Source organism: Lissotriton helveticus, chromosome 10, assembly GCF_964261635.1.
Source record: "Lissotriton helveticus chromosome 10, aLisHel1.1, whole genome shotgun sequence".
NCBI classification, from domain to species: domain Eukaryota; kingdom Metazoa; phylum Chordata; class Amphibia; order Caudata; family Salamandridae; genus Lissotriton; species Lissotriton helveticus.
Genome location: NC_136071.1, coordinates 1061603961 through 1061631239, shown reverse-complemented (window position 1 = coordinate 1061631239; position 27279 = coordinate 1061603961). Strand labels below are relative to the sequence as shown.

At 48.6% G+C, this 27279-nt stretch overlaps 1 protein-coding gene across 2 annotated transcripts in view; it reads left to right on the top strand.

Annotated features, from left to right (window-relative positions):
• Positions 1-27279, top strand: part of ANKMY2 (ankyrin repeat and MYND domain containing 2) — a 187642-nt gene that overhangs the window by 50565 nt on the left and 109798 nt on the right. For both annotated transcript variants that reach the window (XM_078663774.1, XM_078663775.1), the window contains exons 4-5: positions 13731-13829; positions 15616-15776. In XM_078663774.1, coding sequence (XP_078519900.1) covers positions 13731-13829; positions 15616-15776 — 260 coding nt within the window. The remainder of the gene's footprint in view (positions 1-13730; positions 13830-15615; positions 15777-27279) is intronic.

Below are 27279 nucleotides of genomic sequence, written 5' to 3'. Positions count from 1 at the left end.
GGCTTTGTCATTTACAATGCCAATAGTTATAACTTTTGCGAATGTGACACCTATAGCATTTGGAATGCAACATGTTTTGTATTTACGTCACTTAGATGGCAGCTCTGGTCATTAGGCCACATCTCTAGAGAGCAGGAGAGTGCAGCAGGGGAGAGAAGCACAGCAATGCAATAGGTCTCGCATTAGGAAAGTTTGAGCTATTGGTATTGTAAAGGACACATTTTTTATTTATGTGCTTGTTTTGAAAATAGCGAAATTAATAGCTTTGTTATTTACAATGCCAATAGTTTTATCTTTCGCAAATGTGACACCTATTGTAACACAATATGTGTTGTGAGGGTGAGTGAGGGTGAGGGTGAGGGGTTGAGGGTGGGTGAGGGGTTGAGGGTGAGTGAGGGTTGAGGGTGAGTGAGGGTGAGTGAGGGTGAGGGGTTGAGGGTGAGTGAGGGTTAGGGTGAGTGAGGGTGAGGGTGAGTGAGGGTGAGTGAGAGTGAGGGTGGGTGAGGGTGAGTGAGGGTGAGTGAGGGTGGGTGAGGGTGAGTGAGGGTGAGGGAGGGTGAGGGGTTGAGGGTGAGTGAGGGTTGAGGGTGAGTGAGGGTTGAGGGTGAGTGAGGGTGAGTGAGGGTGAGGGGTTGAGGGTGAGTGAGGGTTAGGGTGAGTGAGGGTGAGGGTGAGTGAGGGTGAGGGTGAGTGAGGGTGAGGGTGAGTGAGGGTGAGTGAGAGTGAGGGTGGGTGAGGGTGAGTGAGGGTGAGGGGTTGAGGGTGAGGGTAAGTGAGGGTGAGGGGTTGAGGGTGAGGGTGAGTGAGGGTGAGGGGTTGAGGGCGAGTGAGGGTGAGGGGTTGAGGGTGAGTGAGGGTGAGGGTGAGTGAGGGTGAGGGTGGGTGAGGGGTTGAGGGTGAGTGAGAGTGAGGGTGAGTGAGGGGTTGAGGGTAAGTGAGGGGTTGAGGGTGAGGGTGAGAGGGTGAGTGAGGGTGAGGGTGAGTGAGGGTGTGGGTGAGGGTGAGGGTGGGTGAGGGTGAGTGAGGGGTTGAGGGTGAGTGAGAGTGAGGGTGAGGGTGAGTGAGTGAGGGTGAGGGTGAGTGAGGGGTTGAGGGTGAGGGGTTGAGGGTGAGGGGTTGAGGGTGAGGGGGTTGAGTGAGGGTGAGGGGGTGAGGGTGAGGGTGAGTGAGGGGTTGAGGGTGAGAGGTTGAGGGTGAGGGGTTGAGGGTGAGTGAGGGGTTGAGGGTGAGTGAGGGTGAGTGAGGGTGAGGGGTTGAGGGTGAGTGAGGGTGAGGGGTTGAGGGTGAGTGAGGGTGAGGGGTTGAGGGTGAGGGTGAGTGAGGGTGAGTGAGGGTGAGGGTGAGGGGTTGAGGGTGAGTGAGGGTGAGGGGTTGAGGGTGAGTGAGGGTGAGGGGTTGAGGGTGAATGAGGGTGAGTGAGGGTGAGTGAGGGTGAGTGAGAGTGAGGGGTTGAGGGTGAGGGGTTGAGGGTGAGGGGTTGAGGGTGAGGGGTTGAGGGTGAGGGGTTGAGGGTGAGTGAGGGGGGGTGAGGGTGAGGGTGAGTGAGGGTGAGGGTGGGTGAGGGTGAGTGAGGGGTTGAGGGTGAGTCAGGGTGAGTGAGGGTGAGGGTGAGTGAGGGTGAGGGTGAGTGAGGGTGAGTGAGGGTGGGTGAGGGTGAGTGAGGGTGAGGGGTTGAGGGTGAGGGGTTGAGGGTGAGTGAGGGGTTGAGGGTGAGTGAGGGTGAGTGAGGGTGAGGGGTTGAGGGTGAGTGAGGGTGAGGGGTTGAGGGTGAGTGAGGGTGAGGGGTTGAGGGTGAGGGTGAGTGAGGGTGAGTGAGGGTGGGTGAGGGTGAGTGAGGGTGAGGGGTTGAGGGTGAGGGGTTGAGGGTGAGTGAGGGTGGGTGAGGGTGAGTGAGGGGTGAGGGGAGAGGGTGAGGGTGAGAGGTTGAGGGTGAATGGGGTGAGGGGTTGAGGGTGAGTGAGGGTGAGAGTGTGAGGTGAGGAGGGTGAGGGGTTGAGGGTGAGTGAGGGTGAGGGGTTGAGGGTGAGTGAGGGTGAGTGAGGGTGAGGGGTTGAGGGTGAGGGGGTGAGTGAGGATGAGGGGTTGAGGGTGAGCGGTGGGTGAGGGTTGAGGGTGAGTGAGGGTGAGTGAGTGAGGGTGAGGGGTTGAGGGTGAGGGTGAGTGAGGGTGAGGGGTTGAGGGTGAGTGAGGGTGAGGGTGGTTGAGGGTGAGGGTGAGTGAGGGTGAGGGTGGGTGAGGGGTTGAGGGTGAGTGAGGGTGAGGGGTTGAGGGTGAGTGAGGGTGAGTGAGAGTGAGGGTGAGGGTGAGTGAGGGTGAGGGTGAGTGAGGGTTTGAGGGTGAGGGGTTGAGGGTGAGTGAGGGTGAGGGGTTGAGGGCGAGTGAGGGTGAGGGTGAGTGAGGGGTTGAGGGTGAGTGAGGGTGAGTGAGGGTGAGAGAGTGAGGGTGAGGGAGGGTGAGGGGTTGAGGGTGAGTGAGGGTTGAGGGTGAGTGAGGGTTGAGGGTGAGTGAGGGTGAGTGAGGGTGAGGGGTTGAGGGTGAGTGAGGGTGAGGGTGAGTGAGGGTGAGTGAGAGTGAGGGTGGGTGAGGGTGAGTGAGGGTGAGTGAGGGTGAGTGAGGGTGAGGGGTTGAGGGTGAGTGAGGGTGAGTGAGGGTGAGGGGTTGAGGATGAGTGAGGGTGAGTGAGGGTGAGGGGTTGAGTGAGGGTGAGGTTGAGGGTGAGTGAGGGTGAGGGTGAGTGAGGGTGAGGGTGAGTGAGGGTGAGGGGTTGAGGGTGAGTGAGGGTGAGGGGTTGAGGGTGAGTGAGGGTGAGGGGGTGAGGGTGAGTGAGGGTGAGTGAGGGTGAGTGAGAGTGAGGGTGAGGGGTGAGTGAGGGCGAGGGGTTGAGGGGTGAGTGAGGGTGAGGGGTTGAGGGAGGGTGAGGGTGAGGGGTTGAGGGTGAGTGAGGGTGAGTGAGGGCGAGGGGTTGAGGGTGAGTGAGGGTGAGGGGTTGAGGGTGAGTGAGGGTGAGTGACGGTGAGGGGTTGAGGGTGAGTGAGGGTGAGGGGTTGAGGGTGAGTGAGGGTGAGTGAGGGTGAGGGGTTGAGGGTGAGTGAGGGGTTTGAGGGTGAGGGGTTGAGGGTGAGGGGTTGAGTGAGGGTGAGGGGTTGAGGGGTGAGTGAGGGTGAGGGGTTGAGGGTGAGTGAGGGTGAGGGGTTGAGGGTGAGTGAGGGGTTGAGGGTGAATGAGGGTGAGTGAGGGTGAGGGTGAGGGGTTGAGGGTGAGTGAGGGTGAGTGAGGGTGGGTGAGGATGAGGGGTTGAGGGTGAGTGAGGGTGAGGGGTTGAGGGTGAGTGAGGGTGAGGGGTTGAGGGTGAGTGAGGGTGAGGGGGTGAGGGTGAGGGTGAGGGTGAGTGAGGGTGAGGGTGAGTGAGGGTGAGGGTGAGTAAGGGTGAGGGTGAGTGAGGGCGAGGGGTTGAGGGTGAGTGAGGGTGAGGGGTTGAGGGAGGGTGAGGGGTTGAGGGTGAGTGAGGGTGAGGGTGGGTGAGGGTGAGTGAGGGGTTGAGGGTGAGTCAGGGTGAGTGAGGGTGAGGGTGAGTGAGAGTGAGGGTGAGGGTGAGTGAGGGTGAGGGTGAGTGAGGGTGAGTGAGGGTGGGTGAGGGTGAGTGAGGGTGAGGGGTTGAGGGTGAGGGGTTGAGGGTGAGGGGTTGAGTGAGGGTGAGGGTGAGGGGGTGAGGGTGAGGGTGAGTGAGGGTGAGGGGTTGAGGGTGAGTGAGGGTGGGTGAGGGTGAGTGAGGGGTTGAGGGTGAGAGGTTGAGGGTGAATGAGGGTGAGGGGTTGAGGGTGAGTGAGGGTGAGGGAGGGGTGAGGGGTTGAGGGTGAGTGAGGGTGAGGGGGTTGAGGGTGAGTGAGGGTGAGTGAGGGTGAGTGAGGGTGAGTGAGGGTGAGGGGTTGAGGGTGAGGGGGTGAGTGAGGGTGAGGGGTTGAGGGTGAGGGTGAGTGAGGGTGGGTGAGGGGTTGAGGGTGAGTGAGGGTGAGTGAGTGAGGGTGAGGGGTTGAGGGTGAGTGAGGGTGAGGGGTTGAGGGTGAGGGTGAGTGAGGGTGAGGGGTTGAGGGTGAGTGAGGGTGAGGGTGAGTGAGGGGTTGAGGGTGTGGGTGAGGGGTTGAGGGTGAGTGAGGGTGAGGGGTTGAGGGTGAGTGAGGGTGAGTGAGAGTGAGGGTGAGGGTGAGTGAGGGTGAGGGTGAGTGAGGGTGAGTGAGGGTTTGAGGGTGAGGGGTTGAGGGTGAGTGAGGGTGAGGGGTTGAGGGCGAGTGAGGGTGAGGGTGAGTGAGGGGTTGAGGGTGAGTGAGGGTGAGAGAGTGAGGGTGAGGGAGGGTGAGGGGTTGAGGGTGAGTGAGGGTTGAGGGTGAGTGAGGGTTGAGGGTGAGTGAGGGTGAGGGGTTGAGGGTGAGTGAGGGTTAGGGTGAGTGAGGGTGAGGGTGAGTGAGGGTGAGTGAGTGAGGGTGAGGGGTTGAGGGTGGGTGAGGGTGAGTGAGGGTGAGTGAGGGTGAGTGAGGGTGAGGGTGAGTGAGGGTGAGGGGTTGAGGGTGAGTGAGGGTGAGTGAGGGTGAGGGGTTGAGGATGAGTGAGGGTGAGTGAGGGTGAGGGGTTGAGTGAGGGTGAGGGTGAGTGAGGGTGAGGGTGAGTGAGGGTGAGGGTGAGTGAGGGTGGGGGTTGAGGGTGAGTGAGGGGGTGAGGGTGAGGGGTTGAGGGTGAGAGGGTGAGGGGTGAGGGTGAGTGAGGGTGAGTGAGGGTGAGGGTGAGTGAGGGTGAGTGAGGGTGAGGGTGAGTGAGAGTGAGGGTGAGGGTGAGTGAGGGCGGGGGTTGAGGGTGAGTGAGGGGTGAGGGGTTGAGGGAGGGTGAGGGTGAGGGGTTGAGGGTGAGTGAGGGTGAGTGAGGGTGAGGGGTTGAGGGTGAGTGAGGGTGAGGGGTTGAGGGTGAGTGAGGGTGAGGGTGAGTGAGGGTGAGGGGTTGAGGGTGAGGGGTTGAGGGTGAGTGAGGGTGAGGGGTTGAAGGTGATAGGGTGAGTGAGAGAGGGTGAGTGAGGGGTTGAGGGTGAGGGGTTGAGGGTGAGGGGTTGAGGGTGGGTGAGGGGTTGAGGGTGAGTGAGGGTGAGGGGTTGAGGGTGAGTGAGGGTGAGGGGTTGAGGGTGAGTGAGGGGTTGAGGGTGAATGAGGGTGAGTGAGGGTGAGGGTGAGGGGTTGAGGGTGAGTGAGGGTGAGTGAGGGTGGGTGAGGATGAGGGGTTGAGGGTGAGTGAGGGTGAGGGGTTGAGGGTGAGTGAGGGTGAGGGGTTGAGGGTGAGTGAGGGTGAGGGGGTGAGAGTGAGGGTGAGGGTGAGTGAGGGTGAGTGAGGGTGAGTGAGGGTGAGGGTGAGTGAGGGTGAGGGTGAGTGAGGGCGAGGGGTTGAGGGTGAGTGAGGGTGAGGGGTTGAGGGAGGGTGAGGGGTTGAGGGTGAGGGAGGGTGAGGGTGAGGGGTTGAGGGTGAGTGAGGAGTGAGGGTGAGGGTGAGTGAGGGGTTGAGGGTGAGTGAGAGTGAGAGTGAGTGAGAGTGAGGGTGAGTGAGGGGTTGAGGGTGAGGGGGTGAGGGTGAGGGGTTTGAGGGTGAGTGAGGGTGAGTGAGGGTGAGGGTGAGTGAGGGTGAGGGTGAGTGAGGGCGAGGGGTTGAGGGTGAGTGAGGGTGAGGGGTTGAGGGAGGGTGAGGGGTTGAGGGTGAGTGGTTGAGGGTGAGTGAGGGTGAGGGTGAGTGAGGGTGAGGGGTTGAGGGTGAGTGAGGGTGAGTGAGAGTGAGGGTGAGTGAGGGGTTGAGGTTGAGGGTGAGAGGGTGAGGGGTTGAGGGTGAGTGAGGGGTTGAGGGTGAGTGAGGGTGAGGGGTTGAGGGTGAGGGTGGGTGAGGGGTTGAGGGTGAGGGGTTGAGGGTGAGTGAGGGTGAGGGGTTGAGGGTGAGTGAGGGTGAGGGGTTGAGGGTGGGTGAGGGGTTGAGGGTGAGTGAGGGTGAGGGTGAGCGAGGGTGAGGGGTTGAGGGTGAGTGAGGGTGAGTGAGGGGTTGAGGGGTTGAGGGTGAGGGTTGAGGGTGAGTGAGGGTGAGGGTGAGGGTGGGTGAGGGTGAGTGAGGGTGAGGGGTTGAGGGTGAGTGAGGGTGAGGGGTTGAGGGTGAGTGAGGGTGAAGGTGGGTGAGGGTGAGTGAGGGTGAGGGTGAGGGTGGGTGAGGGTGGGTGAGGGTGAGGGTGGGTGAGGGTGAGTGAGGGTGAGTGAGGGTGAGTGAGGGTGAGGGGGTGGGATGAGTGAGGGTGAGGGGTTGAGGATGAGTGAGGGTGAGGGGTTGAGGGTGAGGGTGAGTGAGGGTGAGGGGTTGAGGGTGAGGGGTTGAGGGTGAGGGGTTGAGGGTGAGGGGTTGAGGGTGAGTGAGGGTGAGTGAGGGTGAGGGGTTGAGGGTGAGTGAGGGTGAGGGGTTGAGGGTGAGTGAGGGTGAGGGGTTGGGTGAGGGGTTGAGGGTGAGTGAGGGTGAGGGTGAGCGAGGGTGAGGGGTTGAGGGTGAGTGAGGGTGAGTGAGGGGTTGAGGGTGAGTGAGGGTGAGGGTGGGTGAGTGAGGGTGAGGGGTTGAGGGTGAGTGAGGGTGAGGGGTTGAGGGTGAGTGAGGGTGAGTGAGGGTGAGTGAGGGTGAGTGAGGGTGAGGGTGAGGGTGAGTGAGAGTGAGGGTGAGTGAGGGTGAGGGGTTGAGGGTGAGTGAGGGTGAGGGGTTGAGGATGAGTGAGGGTGAGGGGTTGAGGATGAGTGAGGGTGAGGGGTTGAGGGTGAGTGAGTGAGTGAGGGTGAGGGGTTGAGGGTGAGTGAGAGTGAGGGTGAGTGAGGGGTTGAGGGTGAGGGGATGAGGGTGAGGGGTTGAGGGTGAGGGGTTGAGGGTGAGGGGTTGAGGGTGAGTGAGGGTGAGGGGTTGAGGGTGAGTGAGGGTGAGGGGTTGAGGGTGAGTGAGGGTGAGGGGTTGAGGGTGAGTGGGGTTGAGGGTGGGTGAGGGGTTGAGGGTGAGTGAGGGTGAGGGGTTGAGGGTGAGTGAGGGTGAGGGGTTGAGGGTGAATGAGGGTGAGTGAGGGGTTGAGGGTGAGTGAGAGTGAGGGTGAGTGAGGGGTTGAGGGTGAGTGAGGGTGAGGGGTTGAGGGTGAGTGAGGGTGAGGGGTTGAGGGTGAGGGGTTGAGGGTGAGTAAGGGGGGGGTGAGGGTGAGTGAGGGTGAGTGAGGGTGAGGGTGAGTGAGGGTGAGTGAGGGTGAGGGGTTGAGGGTGAGTGAGGGTGAGGGGTTGAGGGTGAGGGGTTGAGGGTGAGTGAGGGTGAGGGTGAGGGTGAGTGAGGGTGAGGGGTTGAGGGTGAGTGAGGGTGAGGGGTGGAGGGTGAGGGGTTGAGGGTGAGTGAGGGGTTGAGGGTGAGTGAGGGTGAGGGGTTGAGGGTGAGTGAGGAGTGAGGGGTTGAGGGTGAGTGAGGGTGAGGGGTTGAGGGTGAGTGAGAGTGAGGGTGAGTGAGGGGTTGAGGGTGAGGGGTTGAGGGTGAGTGAGGGTGAGGGGGAGGGGGAGTGAGGGGGAGGGGTTGAGGGTGAGGGAGAGTGAGGGTGAGTGAGGGTGAGGGTGAATGAGGGTGAGGGTGAGTGAGGGTGAGGGTGAGTGAGGGTGAGGGTGAGTGAGGGTGAGGGTGAGTGAGGGTGAGGGTGAGGGGTTGAGGGTGAGTGAGGGCGAGGGTGAGTGAGGGTGAGGGGTTGAGGGTGAGTGAGTGTGAGGGGTTGAGGGTGAGTGAGGGTGAGGGGTTGAGGGTGAGTGAGGGTCAGGGGTTGAGGGTAGAGTGAGGGTGAGGATGAGTGAGGGTGAGGGTGAGTGAGGGTGGGTGAGGGGTTGAGGGGGAGTGAGGGTGAGGGGTTGAGGGTGAGTGAGGGGTTGAGGGTGAGTGAGGGTGAGGGTGGTTGTGAGTGAGGGGTTGAGGGTGAGTGAGGGTGGGGGTGAGGGGGGTTGAGGGTGAGTGAGGGGTTGAGGGTGAGTGAGGGTGAGGGGGTGAGTGAGGGTGAGGGGTTGAGGGTGAGTGAGGGTGAGTGAGGGTGAGTGAGGGTGAGGGGTTGAGGGTGAGTGAGGATGAGGGGTTGAGGATGAGTGAGGGTGAGGGGTAGAGGGTGAGTGAGGGTGAGGGGTTGAGGGTGAGTGAGGGTGAGGGGTTGTGGGTGAGGTTGAGGGTGAGGGGTTGAGGGTGAGGGTGAGTGAGGGTGAGGGGTTGAGGGTGAGTGAGGGGTTGAGGGTGAGGGTGAGTGAGGGTGAGTGAGGGTGGGTGAGGGTGAGGGTGGGTGAGGGTGAGGGTGAGTGAGGGTGAGGGTGGGTGAGGGGTTGAGGGTGAGTGAGGGTGAGTGAGGTTGAGGGTGAGTGAGGTTGAGGGGTTGAGGGTGAGGGGTTGAGGGTAGGGGTTGAGGGTGGGGAGGTGAGGGGTTGAGGTTGAGGGTGAGTGAGGGTGAGGGGTTGAGGGTGAGTGAGGGTGAGGGGTTGAGGGTGAGGGTGAGTGAGGGTGAGGGGTTGAGGGTGAGTGAGGTGAAGGGTTGAGGGTGAGTGAGGGTGAGGGGTTGAGGGTGAGTGGGTGAGGGGTTGAGGGTGAGTGAGGGTGAGTGAGGGTGAGGGGTTGAGGGTGAGTGAGGGTGAGGGAGTGAGGGGTTGAGGGTGGGTGAGGGTGGGTGAGGGGTTGAGGGTGGGTGAGGGGTGGAGGGTGAGTGAGGGTGGGTGAGGATGAGGGGTTGAGGGTGAGTGAGGGTGAGGGTGAGTGAGGGTGAGGGTGGGTGAGGGGTTGAGGGGTTGAGGGTGAGTGAGGGTGAGGGGTTGAGGGAGGGTGAGGGGTTGAGGGTGAGTGAGGGGGTGAGGGTGAGTGAGGGTGAGGGGTTGAGGGTGAGTGAGGGGTTGAGGGTGAGTGAGGGTGAGTGAGGGTGAGGGTTGAGGGTGAGTGAGGGTGGGTGAGGGTGAGTGAGGGGTTGAGGGTGAGTGAGGGTGGGTGAGGGTGAGTGAGGGGTTGAGGGTGAGTGAGGGGTTGAGGGTGAGTGAGGGGTTGAGAGTGAGTGAGGGTGGGTGAGGGTGAGGGTGAGGGTGAGGGTGAGGGGTTGAGGGTGAGTGAGGGTGAGGGGTTGAGGATGAGTGAGGGGTTGAGGGTGGGTGAGGTTGAGGGTGGGTGAGGGTGAGGGGTTGAGGGTGAGTGAGGGTGAGGGGTTGAGGGTGAGGGGTTGAGGGTGAGGGGTTGAGGGTGAGTGAGGGTGAGTGAGGGTGAGGGTGAGTGAGGGTGAGGGTGAGTGAGGGTGAGTGAGGGTGAGTGAGGGTGAGGGGTTGAGGGTGAGTGAGGGTGAGGGGTTGAGGGAGGGTGAGGGTGAGTGAGTGAGGGTGAGGGTGAGGGGTTGAGGGTGAGTGAGGGTGAGTTAGGGTGAGTGAGGGGTTGAGGGTGAGTGAGGGTGAGTGAGGGGTTGAGGGTGAGGGGTTGAGGGTGGGTGAGGGGTTGAGGGTGAGGGGTTGAGGGTGAGTGTGAGTGAGGGTGAGGGGTTGTAAGTGAGGGTGAGTGAGGGTGAGGGTGAGTGAGGGTGAGGGTGAGTGAGGGTGAGGGTGAGTGAGGGTGAATGAGGGTGAGGGTGAGTGAGGGTGAGTGAGGGTGAGGGTGAGTGAGTGAGGGTGAGTGAGGGGTGAGTGAGGGTGAGTGAGGGTGAGGGGTTGAGGGTGAGTGAGGTTGAGGGTGAGTGAGGAGGGTGAGGGGTGAGGGTGAGTGAGTGAGGGTGAGGGTGAGGGGTTGAGGGTGAGTGGTGTGGTGAGGGGGTGAGGGTGAGTGAGGGAGGGTGAGTGAGGGTGAGTGAGGGTGGGTGAGGGGTTGAGGGTGAGGGAGGGTGAGGGGTTGAGGGAGGGTGAGGGGTTGAGGGAGGGTGAGGGGTTGAGGGTGAGGGAGGGTGAGGGTGAGTGAGGGTGAGGGGTTGAGGGTGGGTGAGGGTGAGTGAGGGTGAGGGGTTGAGGGTGAGTGAGGGTGAGGGTGAGAGAGTGAGGGTTAGTGAGGGGTTGAGGGTGAGTGAGGGTGAGGGGTTGAGGGTGAGTGAGGGTGAGGGGTTGAGGGTGAGGGTGAGTGAGGGTGAGTGAGGGTGAGTGAGGGTGGGTGAGGGTGAGGGTGAGGGGTTGAGGGTGAGTGAGGGTGAGGGGTTGAGGGTGAGTGAGGATGAGGGGTTGAGGATGAGGGGTTGAGGGTGAGGGGTTGAGGGTGAGGGGTTGAGGGTGAGGGGTTGAGGGTGAGTGAGGGTGAGGGTGAGTGGGGGTGAGGGGTTGAGGGTGAGTGAGGGGTTGAGGGTGAGTGAGGGGTTGAGGGTGAGTGAGGGGTTGAGGGTGAGTGAGGGTGAGGGGTTGAGGGTGAGTGAGGGTGAGGGTGAGGGTGAGGGTGAGTGAGGGTGAGGGTGAGTGAGGTGAGGGGTTGAGGGTGAGTGAGGGTGAGGGGTTGAGGGTGAGTGAGGGTGAGGGTGAGTGAGGGTGAGGGGTTGAGGGTGAGGGTGAGGGGTTGAGGGTGAGTGAGGGTGAGTGAGAGTGAGAGTGAGGGTGAGTGAGAGTGAGGGTGAGGGTGAGTGAGGGTGAGGGGTTGAGGGTGAGTGAGGGTGAGGGCTTGAGGGTGAGTGAGGGTGAGGGTGAGGGGTTGAGGGTGAGTGAGGGTGAGTGAGGGTGAGGGGTTGAGGGTGAGTGAGGGTGAGGGTGAGTGAGGGTGAGGGTGAGGGTGAGTGAGGGTGAGGGTGAGTGAGGATGAGAGGGTGAGGGGTTGAGGGTGAGTGAGGGTGAGGGGTTGAGGGTGAGTGAGGTAACCTGGCATGGTAACCTGAAAAAAATGTGGGTGTGAGCCATGTGAAGGGGTCTGCGGTGAGTGTGAGACCCGAAAAGGCAGAAGTCGGGAAGGAGAGGCTGCGGGTAAGGGTGTGCACGAAAGTGAATGTGCACAAATGGGGCCATGCGGTGGGCGACCAAAGCAGAAGCGGCTGGCAGAATAAGCGGGCCAAGGCCGAGAGTCCACTGGGTGCACGCGTCCTACCCGGAAATGACTGGGGGATAGGTGGGGAATGGCATGGTAACCTGAAAAAAAGGTGTGTGTGAGCCATGTGAAGGGGTCTGCGGTGAGCGCGAGACCCGAAAAGGCAGAAGTGGGGAAGGAGAGGCTGCGGGTAAGGGTATGCACGAAAGTAAAATGTGCACAAATAGGGCCATGCGGTGGGCGAACAAAGCAGAAGCGTCTGGCAGGATGGTGGTGCCGGAATAAGCTGTGCACATGTCAGGCCATGCTTCGAGTAACTTATAGAGATGCGGCTGACAGGATAGTAGGGTTGAGAGCAAAAGCGCCGAAGGGGCGCCTGTGTATATGCTGCTAATAATTAAAAAAAATGCATATGAGAACTGTATTATCGCAAATGATGGAAAAGATATCTCACCTGAAAGAAGAAAGGAAACAAGACGGAGGGCATTGCTGTGGGGAGGGGGGGGGGGGGGGGGGGAGGAGAAATGCACACGGCGGGCAGGGGAGGGGGCGGAGCGGGGAGAGCGGCATGAGGGTGTGAAGCAGCCGGGGCCTTTGAAGTGAAGCTAAGCTAAGCTTCAAAGGTGTGGGAGGAGTGCGGCTGAGGGAACAGACGGCGATTTGGTGATGTGTACGCGCATTTTAGGTCAATGCGCAAGCGCATTGACCTAAAAGCCACGGGCACAGCACCAAATCGCCACAGTTAGGTAAACTTTGTTTAAAGCCCTATATTCTCGCTTCTCTCAATGCGCATGCGCATTGATAGGTCACGAGACCTAAAAATGCTGTCGCACTCGCACCCCTTCTTCTGGGAGCAGTGTTGGCCACTTTTACGTCATTGTAACATCAGAAACCGAAGGCTCGTCAGCTGGGGGACTCCCCGGTTCCTCTTCCATGCCGTGACCACGTCATTCCAGCTCTGACGCAAGGAGCCGCACCTCTGCTGGCGCCGTGCCTGCGGTGGGACTGCAAGGGTTAAGTTGCCAAGTCAAATGAACTCCGCGGCTCCTGCTTAATGCACTCTTATCCGAGCCCGGCTGATCCGGTCAGCGGCAGCTGTTCGCTCAGTTGTGCACTTGGGTGCCGCGTCCTCCGGTCTCATGCAGTGGTCCAAAGAGCCTGTTTCTTTTACTTTGTGTTTTAACCTTTCCGTCTGTCTGTTCTGGTTCCGACCTCTCCTTTGATCCGCAGTATTGTCGGGGTCGGCGCAGGGCTAGTGTGAGGAGGCGCAGGTTCTGAGAACCAAAAACCGAGACATTTCTCTCACAGAAATGCACGGCTGTAATTTGGCATCGCCCAGGGGCCCACGGTGGCTTGATTGACAGCGTTCATCGTCAGAGAGAACGCAGACCGTGGGCGCGGGCAATCCATTGCACCTTTTACACACACTGCTAGCGGCTGCTAATTCATTCTGCACTACGGCACGTGGAAAGGGCTCTCGAAAAACTGGGTCTGTACTAAATGTCCTGAAATTTGCTGGAGCCCAGAACAGGTGCTGAAAGGGGAGGACTGCCCTAGCAAATGCGTGGCGCCGTCACCCTGGCTTATTTTGTTTATACACAACACTGTAAATGTACCAAATACAATATCTAATCTTAATTCAAAGCCTGGCTAGTGAAACTTCGGGGAAAATGTAAAAATGTTAAATGGTGGATTTTCTGTTGACATACTAGGTGCAAAATTGAATTTAAAATGATAAACGGACATAAAATGCACAATTACTCAGACATTCCAAAATAGATTATTATGCGATGCACAAATTATCAGGCTAAAAAGCGAAGTTCGGGAAGATCGCAATTCAATGGTTATGTACTTGGGGATTCAAAAAGGACACCATTCTTACTGCAACTTGTCTGAGTTGAAGAAGGTGGTTCCAGATGTACAATACTGAGAGCAAAGGGTGGTGTAAAAAGGGCTATCTTTAGTTTTTAAATAAAAATTGCAATAACATGCCTATAAGTATTTAATTAAGGCTTTTCTTCTATGAGGTGGCATTTGTAGAGTACTCATTACCAAATCAACATGGTTGTAAAGTAGTGTACCTCAAAAATCAGCATGAAAAAAGTTTCAGAAGCTATATGAACTGCGCGAGATTAGATTCGGCACAAAGCGGAGAGGTAGAGCATTCAGGGTTTTACCCGAGGCTAAGGGAAAGACTTTGTCTCTGTGGTTATTGTTTTTTTTAAAATAAATACATTCAGTAATGTTTAGTGAAAGCTACAAACCAGAACAAGCATTTGCAATGCAATAAGTCTCGCCTTTGTGAGAGTTTGAGCTATTGTCATTGTAAATGACAATGCCTTTCATTTATGTGTTTTGAAAACCTGCAAGCGGTGCGTAAACACGCACTTTATACTAATAGTCCTTGCTTACGAGAAGCAAGGCTGGCAGTAAAAGAGGCGCAGTTACGGCCAGCCTTGCTTCTCGTAAGCAACGACTAGAAGTACAAAGTGTGCATTTACGCACCGCTTGCAGGTTTTCAAAACACATAAATAAATAAAAAGGCAGTCATTTACAATGCCAATAGCTCAAACTCTCGCAAAGGCGAGACCTATTGCATTGCAAATGCTTGTTTAAATATGTATTTCTGAAACAAAATGTTTTAATCCTATATACTTCTTCCCTTGAGGTACCTTGCTCTGGGCAATAAAAGAAACATTGATCAACGTTTGCACTCTTTTACTTTTTAGGCAAAAAGAATATTACGACGTTGATGCTAGAGGCAGGAGCAGACACCGATGCTGTCAATTCTGTTGGAAGAACAGCTGCTCAAATGGCAGCATTTGTGGGTAAGCTGATTGACAAGGTTTAATTTTGGTAGTTCAACAGTTTTGTGTAGATCTTACTTTAAAACAAACATCGTATGAGATTTGGTATGTTTGTTTGTAGCTTGTTGCAATACATTCTTCAATAGACCATATTCTTGTGTAAGAAGTCATGTTCACTAAATCCCAAAAGGCAAACCTTAAACAAAGTGTTCTGTACCATTTGCGATTAAATCTAATAAGGTTCTGCTATAAATCATAAGCTGTGAATCAGAACAGCTGAAAACTGGAGGACAGAAGTTGTCCTAAAAATAACATCTATAAAATTGAAATACCAATCAACTATTTTTAATAGCTTAGGAGGAGATCTCTGAATTTGCTTTTTAGAGTAGGATACCACGGTGTCACATTTGAGCCAGAAGGGACATGAAGTTACATTTGGTACTATGAAATGTAATGGTATTTTAATTATGCATGAAGCCTGTCCAGGTTCACTAGTTGTGAAAGGTACCCTGAGAGGATGTGTCCTGTTTCGATTTCATTTTCTTTAAGGAGTTTTATATAGCTTGAACTTGACCCGCTGGCATCGGGTACCAGAGCGCTTTACATAGCACCAGTTGCATTATGTGAGGACATATTTATTTTTATTAGGCACAGGGATATTAAGTGATTTGCCCAGAATCACAGGATGTTCAGCGTCATTGCCGAGACTCAAACCCTGTTCCCCAGATTCGAGGTCGACCACCCTAGCTGTTAGGCCAACTCCTCTCCCCAATTCATTGTTACTTGTGACATACCCAAAACGAGCCTTAGCAATTGATTTGTTCTTGGAGGTTAGTTTTTGTAGGTCTCACCTAGAGTTAACTTTGAGCACTCTGTTGTTGAAAACTTATTGTGAACAATACCAGTACTTACAGTGGGTTTTGGTCAACCCTTTGCTTGCAATTGTTGTCATTTATGTCACGTTCACTTGTTTTCTCATTTAGTGGCGTTTCCTCCTTCACAGTAGCATAGCTTCTATACCTTCATTTTGATGGTGTGACTTGCACCCTTCCACTGCTTAACTTTCTTTCTCTTGCTTTTAGCAACCTCACATGGTCTGTCTTGCTCTCGCCCTCTTCTAGCTCCGTTGCCTCTCCAATCCCTTCCCAGTCAGGCTTTTTAAATTGTTTTTCAACGCTGCTCTGAAGCTTCCCTGTTACTCCTTGAAATTCCCCCAGCGCCATCCATAATCCTCCACATCACACGCTCCTTCAATGCTCTTCCACCCCTCATTGTGTTATCATGGTGATTCTTCATGCAGGCGTAAATGTTACGTTTTTTCAGAATTATTTTTTCTTTTAATGTATTTGCAGAAGTCTTTCAGTATTGGCAAAGCCAGTAGATTAGCTTGGCAGGGCCAAAGAACTGTTGTCTTTCCCAACGCTTGTTTTTCCTGAATTATGATGGCTATTATGAGGGCTAGTTTTGAAGTTGTATTGATGATTGGGGTGTTGAACCTTATGTCCTACTTCGTATTTCAATGCTAGACTAGTAGGTTTTTGTGTTGGTCAAGGTATGCTGTTTTATGTGTACTTGGAAGTTCAAAAGGCCTATTATTGTACTTGATTGGGTCCAGATGCCTAAGCTAATTAAACATGGGAAAGACCAAAGCAAAAACCGGGAGGTACAATGAAATCTAATGGTTCACTCAAATCGCTATGTGAAATGACATATATAAATTCCAATTTTGCAGCGAATTGACCAGTTCAAGATACATTCTTGTTTACTACCGAGTTCTTTTCTTTTTTTACTCTTCCTTATGTCGTAGGTCAGCATGATTGTGTGACTGTTATAAACAGCTTCTTTCCCCGTGAAAAACTAGACTATTACACAAAGCTGCAAGGCCTTGACAAAGATCCAAAATTGCCAATGAAACTTGCTGGGCCGTTGCACAGCATTATAACAACTGCAAATTTGCATCCTGTTAAGGTAAGACAGTCTAATCACTTTATGCATCACAATCAGAATGATGAAATATTGATATATCCTGTGAATTCCAACACCGGCTGTCATGATCGTCCTTTTAAAGAATACTCTATATGTCCTAGCAAACTATTAATGTGCAATTAGGCATGTTATATTAAATGTTGAGTAATTTTTTAACAGTTGTGAACCATAGACCATTATTTGGTCCTTTTGGTTCTGTTTATTTCATGTACACAGCGTTGTGTTCCTCCATAAATGGTAATGGTTTCATATTGACTTCATGTAGTCTGTAACTCCCAGAGGTGAGCAAGCAACTGTCTGCCTCCCTTTAAACCAGCCCTAAAGAATTGTCTCTTCAAGAAAGGTTTCATCCCAGTTCAAAATTTCACCAGGACCAAACTTCACACCCCACAAGCCGCTTCAACATTGTCCCACGCCAGGCTTCTAGCTGTGCATAGGATGCCAGTATGCTGTGTAAGACTGGTGGCACGCAAGGGTTGGACAAAAACACTTTAACTGGAAGGTATTACTAGTTTAGTCTGAGATTTGTATACAGGTAACGAGCAGTGACATATTAGAGTACGAATATTCATTAGGTTTTAAAGTAAGGCGCTACCAAACAAAAGTTCAGGAGTTTATGGGAGGTTGCTTATGACCTTCCTGAATTCATTATGTTTCTCTGAAATGCACAACTCCAATAATAAACATCACATGTATCTACTAAGGCATTCTCCCTGTAAAATACACATCAACTAACCTGCTTTTAACGTCTGTGCCTACCTTGGTATGCGTGTGAATGAATGACACCATCGGTATGCATTAAGTGCATAGCAGTTCAGTTAGCCTATTTTCTTCTGATAAATGTATTGTCTGTCATTTGCAGGGTTAAATTTTTTTTGTTGATTTCACACCATGCTAAAACACCTTGCTTTACAATGTCACCGATTTTGGAGGATGTGTCTTTCTCTATCAAGATTTGAAATGGATTTTTTTTTTTTTGCCGAGTTATATATAGCGCGAACTTGACCCAAACGGAATCGGGTCAAGAGCGCTTTACATAGCACCAATTACGTTACATGAGGACACACATTCATTTTTGTTAGGCACGTGGAGATTAAGTGATTTGCCTAGAATCGCAGGATGTTTGGCGTCGTTACCGAGACTCGAACCCCGATCCTCAGAGATCGAGCGCCCTACCCATTAGGCCAACTCCTGCCATCAAATGGCGTAACTCTAACTGTTCTCAGAGAGACACAGATTTGAAATTGGTGATTGTTCTCTACCTTTTGCAGGTATCTGTACATTTGAAAACCCACAATCCACTCTTTGGAGCATTTATACCAACAAGTTAAATAACGCCTTACTGGTGAAGTTGTAAGATTCAGTAAAATCAAAAGGATGTTTCCTATGTAAATGATGTGCGCGCAGTAAAGTTATCCTTGGGTGCACAAATAGATTTGTGAATTGGAGGCCAACAGTCCTTTAGAGTGGCATACCTTTCTGCATAAAAATACAGCACTATTTCAACAATTGCACTATTAGACGAAATGTTCTTCTAACAAATCTCGAGACCCTTCTGATTCCTGGATTTTCCCCCCATTGCTGCCATGTTCCAGGTCTGAAATCACATTGGTGTAAAGAAAGGTATGTATCATTGTTTCTCAAACCAATCAATACCTGTAGAGATTTTTGACTTTGGACAGAGGCCTCGAATACTGAGAGGGCCCTTTATATTGAGTTAGTCATTGCATCAAAATGGGGACCTTGAAGTCAGGACAAGTCCTCTGTGTCGAAAGAATGTTTATAGGGACGCTTAACGCACAAGGAAGCACATTATGATGCCAGGATTAGCAGGTTACCTCAGGATCATGATGCCTGTGTCAGGGGACGAGGTCACCAGTGGTCTGTGCCTTAAGTATACATTTCACCAGAAGACCAGTATGCCGAACAGCTATGATGACCAAGTGGTGTGAAGCTGGAGTGCATTATATAAACTGAGATTTCATATCTAAAGAAATCCGGAAGATGTATGTAATATTGTAGTTCCTTAAGGTTAGGGGTGCGCATGCCTTAAGGTGTATTATGTTGCAAGGTTATAAGCAATTATGACACCTTGTGAAGATTATAAACTCCATTTAGAAACCATTGCTGTTTCTTGCTCGAGGCCTTTCATTTGCTGCAACATGTCCAAGTGTTTTTCATTGATCGCAACCATCGGATTGCGGCTGTTGTTTTCCTGCCTACATTGGCTACCAGCGAGGAGGAGTTTGAGGATGGGATATTTCCTTTAATTGGAGATATTATAGGTCCAGCGGCGTTTTCCACCTTATAAGTCTATTTCTCATTAATTGGTGTTATCCAGCCCATCCTTAGACCTCCATGTGACACTTTGAAGACCATCCCCTATAGGTTTTAATTTGAACCTCATTGCAAATACACTGTGGCAATTTCTGGACTCCAGATTTGCGGGTCGTGCTTTATAATTACTGACCAGTCGTGGCTCAGATACAGACTGCTTTTAAAGTCTTTATATAATATTTTGCAGGACAGGAAACCGCCTAAGAACATAATTTTTCTATGTCCTCTTCAGCCCATGGAGGCTTTTGACTCCACCATTATCCAGTGCCCTGAAGAAGTCCTGTACCGGGACGAAACGTGTCGGCTGTACTGTATGTTTGAACTGGACTCTATTTTTTCAACGTAAAATGAAAATGGAATAAAGAGGAAAAACTGAGGAATCCTTTTCTCTTTCTATTGGATATGGACTTCATATTTGTACTTACTGATCCAATTTTGTTGTGTGGTGCACCTGTGTTTTTGGTTCAACCTTGTAAAGATTTACCCAGTTTTAGTGAAGGTACAGATTCCATACATTCAGTAGAAGGCGTTTATACATTCGGAAAGTGATATTGACTTAAGAGGAGCATGTGCAACAACCAAGAAGTAATCAAGGTTTTTAAATGGGTAAATAACTTACTCCATAGCAGCCAAAGACTGAAGCCGAATGTCCGAAACCCCAGGAAAAAAACTTAGAGTTCAAATTAGTCCATGTTGCACAGAACCTTTGAACTCTTAAATATTATTTGGCTATAACTGGTTGTGAATAAGTATTGTTAAGTCCTAAATGTAATCAGTTGGCAAACTGACGAAATTACTGCCTTTCCAGTCGAGAAGATGAACCAGACTTCATCTGATGTTTGTTCAGCGAAAGACGTTCCAAAGCAGTTGGTCCGGAGCAAGATCTTTGAGCTGAGCTAAAAATATCACTGACCTTCTGCAACCTCTTGTCTGCTGTAAAAAGCATTAGTATCTTTCTTTTCAAGAGAGCAGGAACAAGAGGCATTTCTGACTTGCAGAAATTCTGCGGGTATGACAGTGAATAGTTAGTAACTGTGACAGAGAGAGTTTATCCACAAAAGCTACCCTGCCTCACACACTGGAATCTAAATGATTGTGAAAATGACTGCATTTCTGTATAAATACAGGAGGTAGCTTTAATGTGCCATATGAATGAGCAGAGGTTACTAAATATAGTTACCCATTTACTCAACTTAGTTGACTTTTGGGCAGGTCTCAACCAATATGAACTAATTGCAATTGAATTGGCGCCGGACTTTCAGTCACTAGTTAGTCATGACAAAAAGTGGTAGTATTTGTGGGGGGGGGGGTTGTTTTTTGCACTTCTTTATTGAATTTTCGAATATAAAAGGAAGATAACCAAAATAAAACCATGTATATGCATTACAAGAACAAAAAGTATATAGCAATAATCATAAAAGGTTATAAGAAATAACTAAGGGGGAGTATCTGCATAGACAATAACATTGTGATGATTCAAACAGGCCTTGTCATATAAAAAACAAAATTATGATATGAAAAATGTAACACTTTAAAATGCAAATCTGCTCCACATTTCCAGAAAAGGGCCCCATATAGAATCAAAATGAGAAAGTTTATCATTCAGTTTATATATAATTTTCCCACAATGTCCCACTTCAAACATATTTTTTAACCCAGAGTTAAATGTCGGAACAGTATCTAATTTCCAAAAATGTAATATATTGATTTTAGCCAAATTTTCAACAGTAGAAAGCCATTTAAAAGTATGTGTAGGAATAGACGTCAGACCTGCTAGATCATGTAATAATGATAATCGAGGATTAAGAGAGAAGTGAACAGGTGAATATTTCTTTTAACTGCTTTCATTAAATAACCAGACAGTAATAATTCTACATCATTCCCATAATATATGAACTAATTCACAATCTTGTTCTTGACCTCTCCAGCATGTAGAATTAGGACTAAGTTTAGCCGTGTGAAGTTTAGTGGGAAACTAGTACCACTGATGTAATATTGTCAAATTATTACGTTAATCTCGACCATCTTCATTATAATATTCCCGTAATATAATCCATTACTGAAATAAAGTTGTGTTTAATCGGGAAGACCACTAGGATCTCAAATTATAGGATGTTTCAGTGGAAAAGAAATATTTGGTTAATATAGACTATATACCTGAAACTGTAACTTGGAAGAATTTCAAAGTGTGAAGGTATTGTGCAGTTGGTGAATAAAGGAGCATGAGACCGAGGCGGAATTGGGAGCAGAACTTAATTGAGTAAAATTATTGACCTGTGATCCTGCAAGATCAAACTCCTCCTTTAAGTCTGCAAAAGATTTTAGCAAATTTCATTGTGTAAACATGACGGATATTGTATGTATTTAGTGGTAACAACATATATGTCAATTGTTTTCTTTCCCCATATACACTAAATATCAGCACTATACCATAACCGATCTGGAGAATATAAGCAAACCTGAGATGTTGTAACCGTATGTGCTTTTTGCCATGCAATCTGGAAAGAGTATATAGTGGGGTTAGATAATTCTGCAAAGCGGGGACTCTTAGTGTAATAGATAGCAGGAAGAGTATTGTTTTAAGTAAAGATTGTTCAAGTAAAATACAAAGTGGAATATTGAAAACATATAAATAGTGGGCAATTGTTGCGCTATCCAGTAATTTCTGGATAGAGAAAGGCGTAAACCACCATTCAATGTAGAAGAACGCGGCTTTGAACGACATAAGTGAGGTGCTCTACGTCCCCCTTCAAACAAAACGGGATGTCATGGAAGACATTGCTTTAAAAACAATTGTAGTTGCAGGTAAAGAAATCATATCGTATATGTCATTAAATTTAGAAATCGTGTTCATTTTTATAATTTGTATTCTACCCCAAAGTGATAGGTTTAAAAGAGACCAAAGTTGAAAATCTCTTTTTACCTAAACAATGATAGGATTTTAATTATCCATCATCATATGTTTTAGACCGGGGTTGAGAAGGATCCAAAGATATTTAAATTAAGAGCATTTCCATTTAAAAGTAAGGACACCAATAGAGACAACAGTAGTAGCATTAGTCATTGGTAAAGCTTCATATTTGTACCAGTCAATTTTATAACCTGAAAAGGACTAGGAAGTAGTTAAAAGACAAATCAACGAGATGGCTGAGGATCCAGTTGTGAAAGAGTCAAAAGAATATCATCTGCATAGTAAAAGACTTTAATTTCACTAGCAGAGGTGGAATACCTTTTATATTAGTATTCTGCCTTACAGTGATGGCTAATGGTTTCATAGCAATAAGAAATAACAATGGAGATAATGGGCATCCCTGTCTTGTGTCACGATAAATATTGAAGTATGAGGAGATAAATCCATTACATGTAATAGTATCTGGAGGAGAATGATACATGCCTTTCGTCAAAGTAACAAAGCCCATCCTTTCCATGGTACGAAATAAGTATTCCCACTCCATTCTATCAAAATCTTTTTCTGCATCTGATAGGACATTTTCCTCTGTATTATCACGCAACTGCCATAATAAATGTAATATCGTACGAAGATGATTAGCGGAAGAACAACCCGGAACAAAAGAAACCCGAGAAGGATGGATGAGAGATGTAATAACCAAACTGAGCTGAGTAGCTAAGGTTTTCACTGATATTTTAACTTCTGAATTTATTGGGGGAAATAGGTCTGCAGCTGGAACATTCTAAGGGGTTCATACCAGGTTTAGGAATCACAGTAATGCAAGCATGTAGAAAATCAGGAGGCAATTGCCTCAAGTGTTTCATTAAAAAACGATATCTGGATTGGGACTGTATGTGTTTTAGTGATTTTGTAGCATTTAATGGGAAAACCCCCTTCCCCAGGAGCTTTACCAGAAGCAGAATTGTCAAAAGTATTAACTATTTCATCCATTGTAAATTCTCATTCTAAGCTTTCGCTTTGTTCGTGTGTTAATTTTGGAAGACTGGACATAGTATAAATGGAGTCTCCCTTAGTATCTGAACGATTTAGAGAAGTATAAAGAGACTTATAATAATTTTGGAACGATAATACTTCAGAAGGATAAGTAGATCGCCTCTAGAATTTTTAATAGCATTATTATAGGGATTATTCTTGTTGACGCAACTGATAGGCCAAATGTCTCCTAGCCTTTTCCTCTCTTTCATAATGTGACGAATAAGAAATAAAACATTTTCAGCATGTGATGTATGCAACTTGAGTTTGACTTTTGCAGAAAGTAATTTCCTAAGTATGTTTGGTTATTCTGTTCAAGAATAATTATGTTTAAGAGTAGAGATGTCCCTCTCAAGAGCTAATCTAGTTATATTTAGGCTTTGTTTTTTTCTAAGAAGTACTGAATCCCTCATAATCAAACCTATTATGCCCGTTTTACCTGCGCCCCATAGTGTACCTGCACTACTAACTGAATTCTCATTATCTTTTCAAAACTGTTCGACATGTAGACATAAATTCGCTTTCTCTTGAGGTGTTTTGTAAGAAGAAAGGTTAAAACTCAATGTAGGTTTCGAGAGTTGGGGCAGTCCTAAACCCAATTGAATATCTAAAAGATCATGATCTGAAAGGCCACAACAGATTATAGATTATGTAGACGACATTAGTTGTAAGAGTGAAGGGGAGATTAGAAAATAATCGATTCTTTCAAGAATTGAATGTGGACATGATATGAAAGTGTAGTTCCTTTCATCTGGTTGTAACAATCTCCATGATTCTAGAAGAGCATAATGTGTAATAAAATCAAGTAGGATATATCTGTCACTGGTGTGGTGGGTATCGGGCCTCCCTGATCTATCAATAAATGGCCGACTGTGAAATTCCGGTCTCCTCCCAATAATACACGAGTAGATCCAAATGAAGACCGTGATCTACTAAGTTGAGAAGTATAGGTCGTTATAGAGTCAGCAGGGATATAAATTTATCTCAATACTCAAGGGGAGCTCCAAAATCATTGACACTCAGATTATGGCATACAAACACTCAATTAAACTAGCTTCCTGGAATGTGGCGGGCATTGCCCATAAGATAGGCAATGATCAATGGCAAAAACTTTGGCAAGACCAGGACATTTTATGCCTACAGGAAACATGGGCAATAGAATCCATCTTTGTAAATGGTTACTGCTCATTCCAGACCATGGCAACACCATCAGCGTCAGGGAGAACTAAGGGGGGACTTGTAACGCTAATTTCTAACACACTATTAATAAAGGCAAAGAAGTTTGAATGCCAGAGCTCTCACTTTCATCTGCTCTTTCTATAGGTTCCCAGTGAGGGTAACTGGCATTTAATTAATTATTACAACAATTATTTTGGGGAACCATGCACTTAGTGGTTGCTGCGATGAATAGGGCTATTGATAAATTTACACGGTTCGATAATAATGATGCGCTCAATATTATCTGTGTGGGTGATTTTAACATACACCTCTGTAAGCATAATCAAAACCGCGTCTGTGGTCTGGAAGACCTGTTGGGAAATCCTATTGATCATTTCAACCACAATGAATATGGAAATAGCCTAAATAGGACGCTATGCACCAGGAACATGGCAATAGCTAACAATCTGAATTCACTAACAGGCCACCCAGGGAAAACCTTCAGACAAAACGGTTAGGAATCTTCTATTGATTTTATCATACCCTCTATTCCTTTTAATAATAAGGTTACTTACGTAGACAGACTATTCACGAATTTTAGTGACCACACCATTCTAATTTTCCACCTCCGCTTGGCCATTAGGGAAGCTAGGCAGCACAAGAAAATATAAAGCCCTATCCTTTCGAGAGAGAATGGTTTTCAACTAAAGTGGGCTCAAATTGGCAAGATCAAACTAGTCCCCGGAATCATAATGAATATGTGGGACTCCATTTTTCACTGCCTAGAACTAGAGTCTTGCCCAGTAGTATTAGTATCACACTTTAGAGACATCGCAGAGAAAGTAAAATCGGCTCTCACACTCTATAAACCGGCGAACACCCTAACAGGGAAGTGCTGGTTCGACTCCCCTTGTACAAAAACAAGAAAAGCTCTCAGTAAAGCACTGAAAGTCCAACCAAGAAACGTGGAGCCGATTACATCATTTCGCAGCGACTATAAGTCAGCAAGAAGGAAAAGAGACCGGGCTATGTGGGAGGAGGCCTTGGCTGAACTTGACCAATGCCCCTAGAAGGGAAGCAGTAGAGAATTTTGGAAGATTGTTAATGCACCCTGCTTCAAAAACCCTAATGATCCTTCATTGGACACCCATGTAGGCGAAGAAGCATGGGTGTTCATTTTAAAAGCATATTTGCATCCAGTACCTCCCGTGAGCTACTTCCCAATAATCCAGATCCTAAATTGCTGGGTACCTTGTCTTTTTGACTCCTAGAAGTAAGAAGAGGGCTGGCTGCCTGTGTGTAGTGCTGGGAAGGCTTTGGGCCCAACGGGGTACGGATAGACCATATTTAATGTCCCTATTTTTTCAGTCTATTGTGGGGTGTTAAGAATTGCTTTAGTTGGAGATTTGTAGGTGATAAGTCTGCTGTAATGATAATCTGTGATTTATTATAAGTATAAAGACCAGGTTTGCTGGCTTTGGTGGTAATCTTATGGTCATGTTGATGCCGTAATCAACAAGCTAAGATATGGCGAGGTTGTGTGGTATGGGTGAAGGCCTTTAACCATGCACGGTGAGCGTGTTAAAATTCAAGATGAGGAGTAATGTTTATGTTCGTTAGAGTGGGAATGAGAGTAGTCAAAAATTGAAAGATGTTGTCATCTTCTGACTGCTCATGAAGACATATAATTCTAATATTGTCTCGCCTGCTGCAATCTTCAAAATAAATAATTTTTTGAGGAAGATATCCGATGTCTTGACCAGTGTCCGGAATCTTATCAATACGAGATTCAACTTCCATAAGTCGGGCTTCCATCATTTGCATACAAGACAGAAATGTATTCAACTCCCCTCTTAATCCCTGTACTACTAGAATATTTGCTGACACTGCTGTATTCACAGATGCAATTGAATATTTCATGTTAAGCAAGTCTTTGAGTAAAGTATCCATTGCTGCCGCAGAAATATCTGGGGGGCTTTCCAATTTGTCTAAAGAGATATTATCAGAAGGGTCTGACAGTAAGACCACACTATATGATAATTGTTTTATATGGCTGAATTTGGACATGTAAAGTGCAGTAAATGAGGAGAGAAATTTATCGTTTTTAGGAGATGCCTGATCAATGTCATTAAATAATTGAGTAAAATTACCAATTGAGGCAGTCAACAGAATTAGACACCATTCCACTGTTAATTATGACGAATTCTTCACAAGAATCTCAAATTAGATCACGGTCATGGTATCTGATGAAGATAAATGGGACACTAAACTCCTTCAGTATTAATGCTCGGAGGAGAGACTTAGATTGTCCCAAATAAAATGCCCAGAGTGATGTAGGGCCCAAAATAAGTGGGGAATAATCAGGCACATCACAGTCTCATCAGGCCGCTTACTTTCCACATCACAGAGCATCGCATTCCTGTCAGTCTAATTTCACCATATTTAAAGCAGCCAAGGGTGGAAAAAAACAACACAACCACTCTTAATTGCCCCACATCAATGTTGACTCATAGTGAGGCAGGCATGAATGAAGAAACCGAATAGCAACCTCATCTCTGTCATTGTGGCTCAACAACAGATCGCCATATTCCGCCTTAATTCCAGTTGACTCTGCCAGCCATTTCCTAAGGGCTGTTATGCTCCGCACTACCGACTCATTAACAGGTCAGGCTGCTGTAGCAATGAAAAGTACACCAGTAGATCCTTGTAGTTAGGTTCTTTATTAAACCCCCCAGCACAGAGGAATAAGTCAAACAGCTATCAAGACACAGAGCTTCTCTAATCACATCTCTCTAAGAATGCACATACACATATAAACAATTCTGGAACATACTCGATGTTCCACACAATACAGAGATCTTAAAGTGATATACTTACACAGATCTTAAAGTGATATACTACACAATCCCCCTTCTTAAAAAAAAACACAAAAATAATAATATTAAGTACAATCAAACCACTCCAAAACTTTAGGTTTTTTAACAATTCTTCCACTTGAAGTTTTAATGACATATTCATTAGGCACAAAGTTAGGTACATCCGATGACACTTGTGAACCTTCCTTAACCTGAGAACTATCCCCGGATATAGGAACACCCTCACGAATGTCAACACCAGAAGGTGAATTATCACAAGAGATATCACCATCCTGAGACTCATCCACCGTAATGTCCCACCACCAAGATGACGAATTTTTGCACATTTCTTTATCTTTGTTACTTTGAGCATCACCACGGGATACAGGTGCAAGACGACTAAAATGCCATACCTCACCATTTTGTAATAAGGCAGTATTGTTCATAACTTCAACAACCATTCTGGGTTCACTGTACTTACTCTCACCTTTTGTGTCTTCCTGGCACTCTTAACTCGAACCATTGACCTTTGCATAAACTGGCCTCTTTAGTTCCACGTTTGGAATCATAATAGATTTTATTCTTTGTCTGTGAATCCATAATGCTCTTTCTAACTTTAGTTAAATCACAATTAGTCATGCCACTTTTATCCATCCAACCCGGATTGATCTTAGAATGTGGAATTCTACCTCTCATTAATGAAAAGGGACTTTGATTTGTTGAGTCATGAATGGTACTCCTATAAACCCACAGCAATTTCTTCAATTCAACATCCCATGATAAGTTACCCTTATTTGCCAACTGCAATACTCCTTTAATACTACGGTTGGCTCTTTCCACAATACCGATCCCGCTAGGATGGTAAAGAGCAGTAAACCTTTGTTGTATACCTGAAGCTAATAAATAGTTTTTCATCTCCATGGATTTAAATTGCACACCATTGTCTGATAATATATACTTAGGAAAGCCTTCCCTTAAGAAAATCTCATCTAGAAAAGTAATGACCGTTTTAGTATTAATCACATTTACTACACTGATCTCTAACCATCTTGAAAATATGTCAATTAAGACTAGGATGTACTTCTGAACTCCATCTTGCCAAGTGACAGGACCCATAAAATCAATAGCTACAACCTCCCAAGGAAATTTAGGACAATCAGGAGGAGCTAATGGTGGATTAAAAGTTTTAAAG